At 33.5% G+C, this 12,139-nt stretch overlaps 1 protein-coding gene across 2 annotated transcripts; it reads left to right on the top strand.

Annotated features, from left to right (window-relative positions):
- Window positions 1-3,793: 3,793 nt before the first annotated feature.
- LOC101104216 (NKG2-A/NKG2-B type II integral membrane protein-like) lies at window positions 3,794-11,005 on the top strand. Of its 2 annotated transcripts, XM_027967869.3 has the most exons (7): window positions 3,794-4,034; window positions 4,426-4,524; window positions 4,999-5,052; window positions 5,600-5,751; window positions 8,422-8,522; window positions 8,838-8,958; window positions 10,879-11,005. In XM_027967869.3, the coding sequence occupies exons 1-6, from the start codon at window positions 3,848-3,850 to the stop codon at window positions 8,953-8,955; spliced, it is 711 nt and encodes a 236-aa protein (XP_027823670.2). In that variant the 5' UTR covers window positions 3,794-3,847; the 3' UTR covers window positions 8,956-8,958; window positions 10,879-11,005. The 2 variants fall into 2 exon arrangements, with proteins under 2 accessions (XP_027823670.2, XP_042103464.1); XM_042247530.2 differs by lacking the exon at window positions 10,879-11,005 and having other exon boundaries at window positions 8,838-9,143.
- Window positions 11,006-12,139: the final 1,134 nt, after the last annotated feature.

Genomic DNA, 12,139 nt, shown 5'->3' with positions numbered 1-12,139 from the left:
TGCATACAGGGTCGTCATTGCCATCTTCCTAAATTCCATATATATGTGTTAGTATACTGTATTGGTGTTTTTAAGCTGTGGTACATATACACAATGGAGTATTACTCAGCTGTTAAAAAGAATTCATTTGAATCAGTTCTGATGAGATGGATGAAACTGGAGCCGATTATACAGAGTGAAGTAAGCCAGAAAGAAAAACACCTTATTGATTTTATACTGGGAGATCTGTCCAGTGATGTCAATGGGATATTAAGATCTCCTACTATTATTGTATTCCATTTAATTTGTCTTTCTTTATCATTATTGTTTGTTTTATGTATTTAGGTGTTGTCATTTCCTATACCAGGGGAACTTCCAGACCCAGGGATTGAATTCATGCCTCTTGTGTCTTTTGCATTGATAGGCAGATTCTTTAGACCAGTACCACCTCAGTTCAGTTTAGTTCAGTCGCTCATTCATGTCCGACTCTTTGCGACCCCATGAATCACGGCACACCAGGCTTCCCTGTCCATCACCAACTCCCAGAGTTCACTCAGACTCATGTCCATCAAGTTGGTGATGCCATCCAGCCATCTCATCCTCTGTTGTCCCCTTCTCCTCTTGCCCCGAATCCCTCCCAGCATCAGAGTCTTTTCCAATGAGTCAACTCTTTGCATGAGGTGGCCAAAATATTGGAGTTTCAGCTTTAGCATCATTCCTTCCAAAGAAATCCCAGAGCTGATCTTCAAAATGGACTGGTTGGATCTCCTTGCAGTCCAAGGGACTCTCAAGAGTCTTCTCCAACACCACATTTCAAAAGCATCAATTCTTCGGCACTCAGCTTTCTTCACAGTCCAACTCTCACATCCGTACATGACCACTGGAAAAACCATAGCCTTGACTAGACAGACCTAGGAAGTCATTAATATATTGGGGTCATATATTAGCAAGTGTAATATCTTCTTTGTGTATTGACCCCTTTATCATTACACAATATTCTTCTTTATGTTTCATTATGAACTTTCCTTTAAAGACTATTTTGTCTTATAAGAGCATTGTTACATGTCCTTTCTTGTAATTTTCCTTTGAATTTTCTATTTATCTTGTGGTTTAAGTCTTCTCTTCATCTCCTTGCCATTGTTTGATTAGGTGATATTTTAAAAATTTATCTTTTCTTGAACTGTATCATAGTACTTGAATCTATGTTGTTACATCAAATATTCCTAGTAAAATCCAACTAGCCATGATTAGAGGATGAATTCATGAATGACATAATGACTATTTATTTAATACTTCAACCTTTGTCATGGAGGTATATTTTATTAATATGATGTTCTTATTTTGTTATTTCAAGGGCATGTGTTTTTGTCACAGAAAGTCTGAAGATTAAATTTTTTTATTTAATAAGAATAAAACTGAATATAAGAACTAGGGCAGAGAAAAGAAATGGTATTCTGAAAATGATGGTCTTTGTTCCAGATACAGTATGGTTGGAAATGTAGTGATTTTAAGAATAATTAGTGGAAAATATCCTTAAATACCTGTTGAGAATGGGATTATGATTTTTAGAACTTTTTCTATGACAATAGAAATGAAATAACTATGGATGTGAAGGCAAGGTATATTCACTGCCAAGATTTAGCAATCTAGTTTTAAAAGTAAAACTGGAGGTATTCTAAGTTTGTGGTGTATGTGACTAAGATGGAAACAAGATACCTGCATAGGTGATTAAACTTCCACTTTCTCAGATCTTTTAGAATATGATAACAATTTTTCAGAGGCGTTTAAAAATGGAAAGTATAAATAACACACTTAGAGATCCGTTTGTGCTTTTAAATGCAGCCCAAAGTCTCCTATTTTCTGGAGGTGTGTGATAAGCTAAACTCTCCTCAAATAGCCTAAGTGTGAGAATTTCCTGTTCAACTTGAGGTGACACATTGATGACAAATGAACTTTTTCCATTCGTGCTTCACTCTGAGCCTTCACAGGGCACTCTGTGAAAGTCACAGACGTTGCTTATTCTTGTCCCGGATTTATGTTTTCAAATTTCTCCGTTTATTACCCAGCTATAGCAGGCCTCTTTTATGAGAGTATCCTGACCTCCTTACTAGAGAATGCATGACTTTCTGGCCAACAGAAGGTATGTGTCTCTCCTCTCCTGTCTCTCTATTAGACCATCTCACTTAGTGGGAACTAACAAATATTAAATGTGATACAACTGAAGTACAGTTTATATATGGCAAAATCAAAGTAGAACATTATTTTTTAAAATAATTTGGGGTAAAAAGCAATCATAAAATATCAAATATGATGGACCATTTCTCCAAATATTCAAATTATTGTCTGTAGAATGTTACTCAAGTGCATACACACACGGCATGAATGGGTTTGTATATAATATTAAGTAAAACCCAAAGACCTCATGATAGAGAACAATTAGTTTGAGATTTTATGATCAGTAGGAGGTAAGTTTTTTGTATAATAATGTTAATATATTTTTGCTCAAACTTTATAAATATATTCTTGGAAAGGAATTCATTGTATAGCAAAGGACAAACATAATTCCTCATACATGTATTAGATTGAATACAACAATCCAAATTTTTAATAAAAATTAGGTTGAGGTAACTTCCTAAAGGCTAATTTAAACTTAATTGTAAGCAATGGAAGTATTTTTTTTTTAAATCAAACAGCATAAATGATATGCTAAACTAATTAAAGACACTAACTGATATAAATCAGAAATAATATCATAGAAATGATGACCAAAATAATAGTTAAAACTGATAATTATTGAGAACTTATAAGTGCCCAGTTGAGTGCTCAGTGTTACATGCATTATATATTACATAACCTTATTTCCATTTTAGATTATAATATGATACTAGATACTAAATAACTTTTTGAAGATCACATTTTATAAATTTAAAAGCTATAATTCATTTCCAGATATTTTTGACTACTGCATCAACTGTCTGAATTATTGTTATGTTATCTGGATTTTTCATAAGTAATCACCATCACTTATACAACTAAAATGACCTTTACTAACTTTAACATCTATAGGATCTTTCTGGGAGTTTGAACCAACAGTGTCTTCCGTAAATGATATATACCTGTTTTTCATTTTGTAAGTTCAAATAATAGCCATTAAATCACTTATCAATAACTTTTGTAAAATAAGTATGTTTTAGTCTTTTTCTGTTGTTTTATTTTTCATATTGTTTAGTTTATATATGATTAGCGTGTCATGTGACATTTTACAATATATGAAACATTTCCTCAGTTTTTAATGATTTCTCAGAACTCCTCAACCATTCAAAATAAAGACCATTTGGTACCCCTTTTCACTGATCAAAGTAAGTCACCAAATAATGTAATATAGTGCAGGAGATTGTTGTGTATGCCAACATTACTCTCTCCTCATCTTTAAAGAACTTACTCTTTAAATCATTATTAAATTTCAAGATTATTATAAATATAGGTGAATCTCTCTTGTTAATAAAACATTTTAATTTTAAATACAAGCACTATGATGATTTTAAAATATTTCTGTGGAATCTGACTTCAGTGAGGATATTATTAGCCACAAACTTCTTTATTGCTCCCTAATTTATTGCTTTTCATTGTTTCAACCAATAATATATTGTCAAATACAGAATATCTTTTTTAAAAAAGTATTCTTTCATGAAAGGCTTGTTTAAAGTACTGAGGAATTTAGAAGCAGGCTTTACATTTGTTCAGCTGCAAAGTAAACACTAAACTCTTTGCCCCACCCATCTTATTATACTAAGGTTCTTATCTCACCTACGCCACTTATTCCTCAGTTCACTTAGAGCATGGTCCTTGACTTCACTCAGCTGCAAAGATGAATAACCAAGGAGCAACCTATGTAGAACCGAAGGCAGTCAAGAGCTCAAAGAGACAACAAAGGAAACCTGAGATTTCTAAAAGTTCCAGTTCAATAACTGAGCAGGAATTAACATATGCAGAACTAAGTCTTGAAAATGCTCCTCAGAATCTTCATGAGAATGACAAGAACTACCACTCCAAAGGTGAAACACTTACTAGTCACACAGTGAAACTGTTCTAGGATGTGCAGTTGGGGTGCAGAGGTGTGGAGGAAGAGCAGGGGAAAAGCTTGCATATTTTTCATTTTGAGAAAGGGAGCTTAAAGTTGGTTAGGGTATTCTAATGTGAAATTGGAAGGCTACTTTTATTCTGGCATTGCTATAATTTGAAGTCTTTGATCAACAACTCATTCACCATGATGTTCGCTGAAAATGAAACATATTAGAGAAAGACTACAGTGGTAGAAATGGGTTGGGGTCCAAGTTTATATCCATAAATCCCTGTTCGTATCGATTCTCGTGTATGGAAAATCTAACCAGCTGTCCCCATCACTCCTTCACTCCTTTCTCACTGTTTCCTTTTCTCTCCCTGCAGGTTCACCATCACCTTCAGAAAAGTTCATTGCTGGGATCCTGGGAATCATCTGCCTTGCCTTGATGTCCACTGTTGTGACAATGCTCGTTGTTACTCCCTGTAAGTACATTTTTTAAAAACTATAAGGGAACTTTTCACTTTAACGATGGTCAGTCCTCTAAACATTTTCACAATGTTATAGAATGTGCCTATCGTTAAAAATACATGCAATAGACTAAATGCAGAATGTTATTTGGAATTTGTGAAATACATACAATACAAGATAATTACAGAGAGTATGTATATGGATATTCTGATTTCATCATTCAAAAACATGCTTTAGGAGACTGAAAGATCTTATTGAGAAACACAGATTAATTTTTGAGATTGGTAAGAGGTGGTAAAATCTGCTCCTTTAGGTTTTTAAAATATTTTTCCACCAAATCTTCATTACCCGATTAATTTTTCTTGGTAAAATCAGCTTTATTCCAGACTACTCTAATCCTAAACAATAAACTGAATTTCAAACTCACAAAATGAAATGATTATGATTATTTAGAGCAATGTTAATTTTTATAATGATTAATTTTGTAGCTACTGTAATACGGGAGCACAATAACTCCTCTCCGATAGCAAGACACCAGAAAGGTACATAATGATTTTAAAGCTCTGATATGAATACAATTTGAATTTTGTCTCTATCTTATGCTAGTGAAAATAAGAAAAGATTTAGGGGTAGAAGATAAATTATAAAATCGGGCAACAAACATGGGTAAATAATGATTATGGGAGAGTGTTTTTCCCTATGCAACAATATGATTACCATATCCATTGTTGGCAATTGATTCCAATTTTTGCCTGCTGTAATATGATAAAAGACAAATAATTTTGCTACTCTAAAATAGACATTTCATTTCTTGATTTTTAGGACATGTAAAGAGGAGATTTTTTGTATGTTTGCTTTATATAGAGACATAAATTGCGATATGAGAGACTGACGCTGTGAATGTATGAGTGAGATTTGTTTTATATGTACCAAATTTGAGGGCACATAGCTTTTTTTTAAATATAAATTTAAATGTTTTATATATATGCATATATACATACGTGTTTATATCTATGCATATATGTGAGTTAATTTTTGTTTTTTAAAATTCAAATTGCCTTTGAATAGTAATTCATAATCTTTCTCCAGAATTTCATTGTGATTGTTGTCCAAAGGAGTGGTTTACATATTCCAACAATTGCTATTCTCTTAGTTTGGAAAAAGAAACATTGAATGGGAGTTTGAAATCCTGCACTGCTAAGAATTCTACTCTGCTTTACATAGATAGTGAAGAGGAAATGGTAAGATATTAAGTGTTTCCAACACTTTATTAAAGGCTTGATTCAGTCAATATTATATTTGTTAGAATTCATGTGTGTTTTTGTACATATTTGTAGTTTGCTTATTTTAAGATCTGTTAATATTCCATTAAACAGTGGAATATGACTTTATGATACTTTATTTTCATTTTAAAACCATTAATGCACGTTTGGTAATTTCCAGTTCTTCTGCTCCTTGTTAGCAGGTGTCCTGATGGATCACATTGTAAGGCTCACCTGTGTTACCTACCAGATTCTCTCAGCACAGGAGAAATGGTTTACCTGTGCCACCTCCAACAGTTAGGTTAGGTATTGGGTGTTAGGAAGTAAGAGGCCTAGGTCACTTTCATCTGATGGTGGGGAGGATACAGTTCAGTTCAGTCGCTCAGTCGTGTCTGACTCTTTGCGACCCCATGAACCTCAACATGCCAAGCCTCCCTGTCCATCACCAACTCCCGGAGTCCACCCAAACCCATGTCCGTTGTGTCGGTGATGCCATCCAGCCATCTCATCCTCTGTCGTCCCCTATACAAGATGCCATAATTATTGTTCCTGCACCTCCCACCCTGTTCTCTCATCATGGAGAAGAGATTAGAGATTACAGAGGATTAGGGCTGCTGGATACTCTCAGACCTCTTCACTTTTCTCTTCCCACCATGCAGGGTTCTCCTTTCTTGTGTCTTGCATTAGTTCCCATGTCTACAGTTCAACTGAGTAGGGAGTAACAGAGAGAAATGATTCTCTGACCTCTTGTCTCATCCACTGGATTCCACAGAAATAGATTGCTTTGGGGTTTATCTAGTCAAAGAATGGTGTCAAACTCAGAAAACCAAATATTTGGCTCTCATGTCACTTATTTTCTCGATTTCATTCCCTTAATTCTCTTCTAAAACTGAAATCCTGAGGAACATATAGTAGTAGAGAAATGCAATGAGATACTCACAGTATCCAGAAAAAAGAACATCACAGCATCTTAAAACTTATTTAAAGCCTTGTTATGTTAGTTTTGCCATGAGTAAAAAATAAATTACATAAATCGGAATTTTCCTTAATGCACACGTATTCAATTACTCCACCTTCTTATCCCTCAGGCTTAATGTTAGATACAATTCACAGTTGTCAATATCCCCAAGCTGGTGTACTAAGTGTCTTCTTTTGTGGGGTCTGTACAATTAATCCATGTCTTTGTAAATACTTCCTTTATTAAATGGTAATCAAAAAAAAAAAAGGATTTTCCTTATTAACATTAGAAAATAGTGAAACTGATAAGTATATATGTGAATTAGTTTTGAATCAAAAGTATAAACATGATTAATATTTATGGCAATATTAAGTATTCTAACTTGCAACTTTTATGATTTTAGTATTACATTTAGAATTTAACATGCTTATTCTATTCAAAGAACTAAGTTCAGTTCAGTTCAGTCACTCTGTCATGTCCAACTCTGAAACCCCATGGACTGCAGCACGCCACGCTTCCCTGTCCATCACCAACTCTCGGAGCTTGCTCAAACTCACGTCCATTGAGTTTGCCATCCAATCATCTCATCCTCTGTTGTCCCCATCTCCTCTTGCCTTCAATCTTTCCCAGCTTCAGGTCTTTTCCAATGAGTCAGTTCTTCACAGCAGGTGACCAAAGAATTGGAGTTTCAGCTTCAGCATCAGTCCTTCCAATGAATACTCAGGACTGATTTCCTTCAGGATTGACTGGTTTGATCTCTTTGCAGTCCAAGGGACTCTCAAGAGCCTTCTCCAACACCACAGATCAAAAGCATCAGTTCTTCAGCGCTCAGCTTTCCTTATAGTTCAACTCTCACATCCATACATGACTACTGGAAAATCATAGCTTTGACTAGACGGACCTTTGTCGGCAATGTCTCTGCTTTTAATATGCTGTCTAGGTTGGTCATAGCTTTTCTTCCAAGGAGGAAGTGTCTTTTAATTTCAGGGCTGCAGTCACTATCTGCAGTGATATTGGAGGCCAAGAAAATAGAGTCTGTAACTGTTTCCATTGTTCCCCCGTCTATTTAACATGAAGTGATAGGATCAGATGCCATGATCTTAGTTTTTCAAATGTTGAGTTTCAAGACAGCTTTTTCACTCTCCTGTTTCACTTTTATCAAGAGGCTATTCAGTTTCTCTTTGCTTTCCGCCATAAGGATGGTGTTATCTGCATATATGAGGTTATTGAGATTTCTCCTGGCAATCTTGATTCCAGCTTGTGCTTCATCCAGCTTGCTACTTCATATGATGTACTCTGCATAGAAGTTAAATAAGCAGGGTGACAATATACAGCCTTGATGTACTCCTTTCCCAGTTTGGAACCAGTCCATTGTTCCATGTCTGATTCTAACTGTCGCTTCTTGACCTGCATACAGATTTCTCAGGAGGCAGGTAAGGCAGGTAAGAAATACCAATTTCTCTGGTATTCCAATCTCTTTAAGAATTTTCCGCAGTTGTGATTCACACAGTCCAAGGCTTTGGTGTAGTCAACTTTTATGTATTATAGTGTTAGATGTAAAATCTAACATACTCATTTTGTTCAAAGAACTAAAGATCCTAAGAAGGAATGCATCCTTTGACTTGCATTTTAAAAATTAATAAAAATCTTTCATGATGATATTTAAGTGAAAATTCTTTCTTTTGGGCTAGAAATTTCTGATGTCCCTGCCAACTATATCATGGATTCCAGTCTTTCGTGAAGGTCGTGGTCATGCATGGAAGTGGCGAAATGGTTCAATTTTCAAACTAAAGTAAGATTTTTAAATGAATGCTATATAAAGGAGGAAAAATACAAAAAAGAAATATTAATAATATGAACACATTTGTTTTCATTGAATTATAGAAAGCTGAAGAAGATGCTGAAAGTTAATAAAATGTTGATATAAATGTTCAAAAATAGGTCACTCTGTAGCCCAATTTCCTAATAACAAACTCTTACTGAAATTTTATTAAAAACACCATTACCCATTTTCAAAATGTCTTTTATTACAGTTACATAGAAATACTATTGTTTCATGAGTTGCCTTCATAGAATATAACAGAATTATGCATTTTTTTCATAACAGGATAACAGACCATACACCTGGTGAACGTAACTGTGCTATACTATCCTCAAGGGGCATAAAAGCAGAAAGCTGTCAGATTCCAAACACATATAATTGCAAGCATAAGCTTGAGAATTAAAAAGTGAGTTTGGATGCTGTTGAGTAATTTTATCTTTTATGAAAAGGAAATAATGTTATGATTATATAAATTTTGAAATGAATTATGTTATCTGTTCTAATAAGGTTTCAATAACCATTGAAATAAAACATCAAAATTCTGTAAATTCCATTAATAAAAATTTCTTCAATAAATTCCTTCAACAAAAATTTAAAATCAAAGTAAAAATTCAAATTCCTTCAATAAAAAATAAATTAATTTTTTAAAACTGTTTAAATATAATATGCATAGCAAAAAGCATAGATATCACTTCTTTTGTGTCTGGCCTTTTTTGCTCAACAATATGTTTATGACATTCAAACTTTCTAAAATGTCACATGTTTTCTGAGTCTGTTTACATGAAATATCAAAACATTTTATATTTGAGAACAAAGACCAAAAGTAGTTTAGCAATTACCAAGAGCTATGAGGAGATGAGAAAGAAAATGACTGCTACTTGATCAGTAATGAATATTTTCTAGATACTGATAGTGATGATGGTTGTAAACTGTGACCACATTTAAAATCACTGACTTACACAATTTAAATGGATGGATTTTATGGTGTGTAAATTGTACCTCAATAAATCTGTTTTTAAAAAAACTTCTTGGGACTGCATTTACTATTTAAAATAATTTGTAAAGAGAGTCATCTTTACAGTATTGGCTGTTCCAGTCAATATGCTTTATTCTTCCATGAGTTAGGTTTTCTTTAAATTTTCCCTGTCAGATTTTGTGTTTCTCTATTTTGCGATGTTAAATATACATGGGTGTTTCATAGTCATGATTTTGTAAATGACACTCTTATTTTTTAATTTTTAGTAATTTTTGGTGCAGTAAAGAGTAGTATATTGAGGTTTACATGTTGGTCTTATAGTCAATAATTTCTCTGACTTTTTTATTAATTCCATCATTTCAAATATTTATTTTTATGAATTTTATATGAGATTTTTATATCTTTATATAACAGCTGTTCATATCTTTTCTCCAGGTGCAATTTTTTTTTCTTGACTCATTTTCATAGGCTACAATTTAATTTCCAAAGTTGAATAGAAGGTACAGTAAAGGTTCTGTATCTATCTCTTCTTAGTCAAGGAAGAGATTTCAATTTCATCCTTAAATATGAGATTTATCTTAGGGTTTTTTCATCATATGTTTCTCATGTGAAACCATAATATTCTCATTTTTCAAACAAATTTTATAATCAATTGATGTTGATGTTATGTTTGCATTATTTTCCATCAGTTGGAATGGTAAATGTTTTCTTTGTATAACGATTATGAAGTAAATTACCTTTATTTCTTCCATTAAACCAATAGTTAATCAATCTTGCACTTCTGAAATAAAATCACAATGATCATCTGTGTTGCCCATTTTCTTAAAAAATCAATGCATATGCTATATGAAGATTAAGCTATTTTTCTTCATCTATGTTCACAAAGAGCTTTAACTGAGTTTTCAGTTATGTTATATATACTTGACAGGTTGTTATGAAAGCTATTATTAGGAAGTATTTCTCTTTTTCTTTTACCTGAAACTTTGTGAAAGAGTACTGCTACATTTTTGAGTGTTATTATTCACTATCAATGCCATCTGAGCATCTAGAACTATTTTGTAGAAAGGTTTATATAATGAACTCAATGTTTCACAATATATGTTAGGTTTACTCAGGTTTTTGTTTGTTTTTTTTTTTTGCCGTACTTTAATTTGGTAATTTGTATTTTAGAATTTTTCTATTTTATATGGACACTAAAATGTATTCATAATATTGTTTTTTATCTGTTTAATATCTGAAAAAAGTATACATTATCCCTTTATTTATTATACATGTAAAAGATTTGATTCCTCTCAAAAAAAAGTTTTTTGGCCTCACTTCATGGCTTGTGGGTCTTACTTCCCCAAACAGGTATTGAACGTGGGCCACCAGCAGTGAGAGCATGGAGTCCTTACCACTGAACCACTTGGTAATTCCCCTTTTTCAATTTTTTTCATCAGTCTTTTATCAATGTTATTAAATATATTCAATAAGAATACATTTGGTCTTGTTGTTTCTCCATATTGCAATTCTGTCCTTTGTCTTGATTTTGCACTAATTATTGTTTTCTTCCTTCTACTTCATTTGGTTTTTATTTCACCTAATTTTAGCTTTTTCATTTTTAATTTCTTGTGATGCAAGCTTGGATTTCTACTTTGTTTTGTTTGATTTCATTTGTAAAGTAAGCATGTAAGGCAGTCAATTCTTCACAAGACAGACATTTGGTTTTGTATTTATCTTGTAATTCTTATAACATTTTTGAATTTTTGTGGTCATTTGTGTGGTCCACCTGTTATTCAGACATTTATGACCAAATTTAAAACCAACTAAGGATTTTCAAATTTTTGGTTATTGACTTGCACTCATGGAAAAGAGAGTTCTATTTGGTTAGAGAATTTTCTGTGATGCTAGAAATGTTCCACCTCTGTTCAATGTGGTGTGAATAGGAACCAACATTAAAATATTCCTTATTTTTAACTAATTAAAAGTTAAATTTAAATACCCACCTTTCAGGGCTTCCTTGGTGGCTCATACAGTAAAGAATCGCCTACAATGTGGGAGACCTGGGTTCAATATCTGGACTGGGAATATTCCATAGAGGAGGGAATGGCAACCCACTCTAGTATTCTTTTTTTTTTTTTTCTTTTACTTTATTTTACTTTACAATACTGTATTGGTTTTGCCATACATTGACATGAATCCACCACGGGTGTACATGAGTTCCCAATCCTGAACCCTCCTCCCACCTCCCTCCCCATATCATCTCTCTGGATCATCCCCGTGCACCAGCCCCAAGCATCCTGTATCCTGTATCGAACATAGTATTCTTGCCTGGAGAATCCCCATGGACAGAGGAGCCTGGCAGGCCACAGTCCATTGGTCACAGAGAGTCAGACACGACTGAACAACTAAGTACAGCCGAGCACAGCATCCACCTTTCAAGTGCCCTGTTGTCAACCTGTCTGGAAGATAATGCAGTGACACCACCACTATGTGCTCTATGAATATGCCTGGAAATAGGATTTATTGTGTATTTTTGAAGTTTTCTGTTTGTTCTTAGTTTTATGGATCTTTTATATTGTTTTTCTATCTCTATTTATTTCTCCTTCAATCTTTGTTATTTCCTTCCATC

The sequence above is a fragment of the Ovis aries genome, chromosome 3 (assembly GCF_016772045.2).
Source record: "Ovis aries strain OAR_USU_Benz2616 breed Rambouillet chromosome 3, ARS-UI_Ramb_v3.0, whole genome shotgun sequence".
Classification (NCBI taxonomy): Eukaryota; Metazoa; Chordata; class Mammalia; order Artiodactyla; family Bovidae; genus Ovis; species Ovis aries.
Note: the sequence above shows the minus strand (reverse complement) of the source record. Positions and strands in the feature narration are given on the sequence as shown.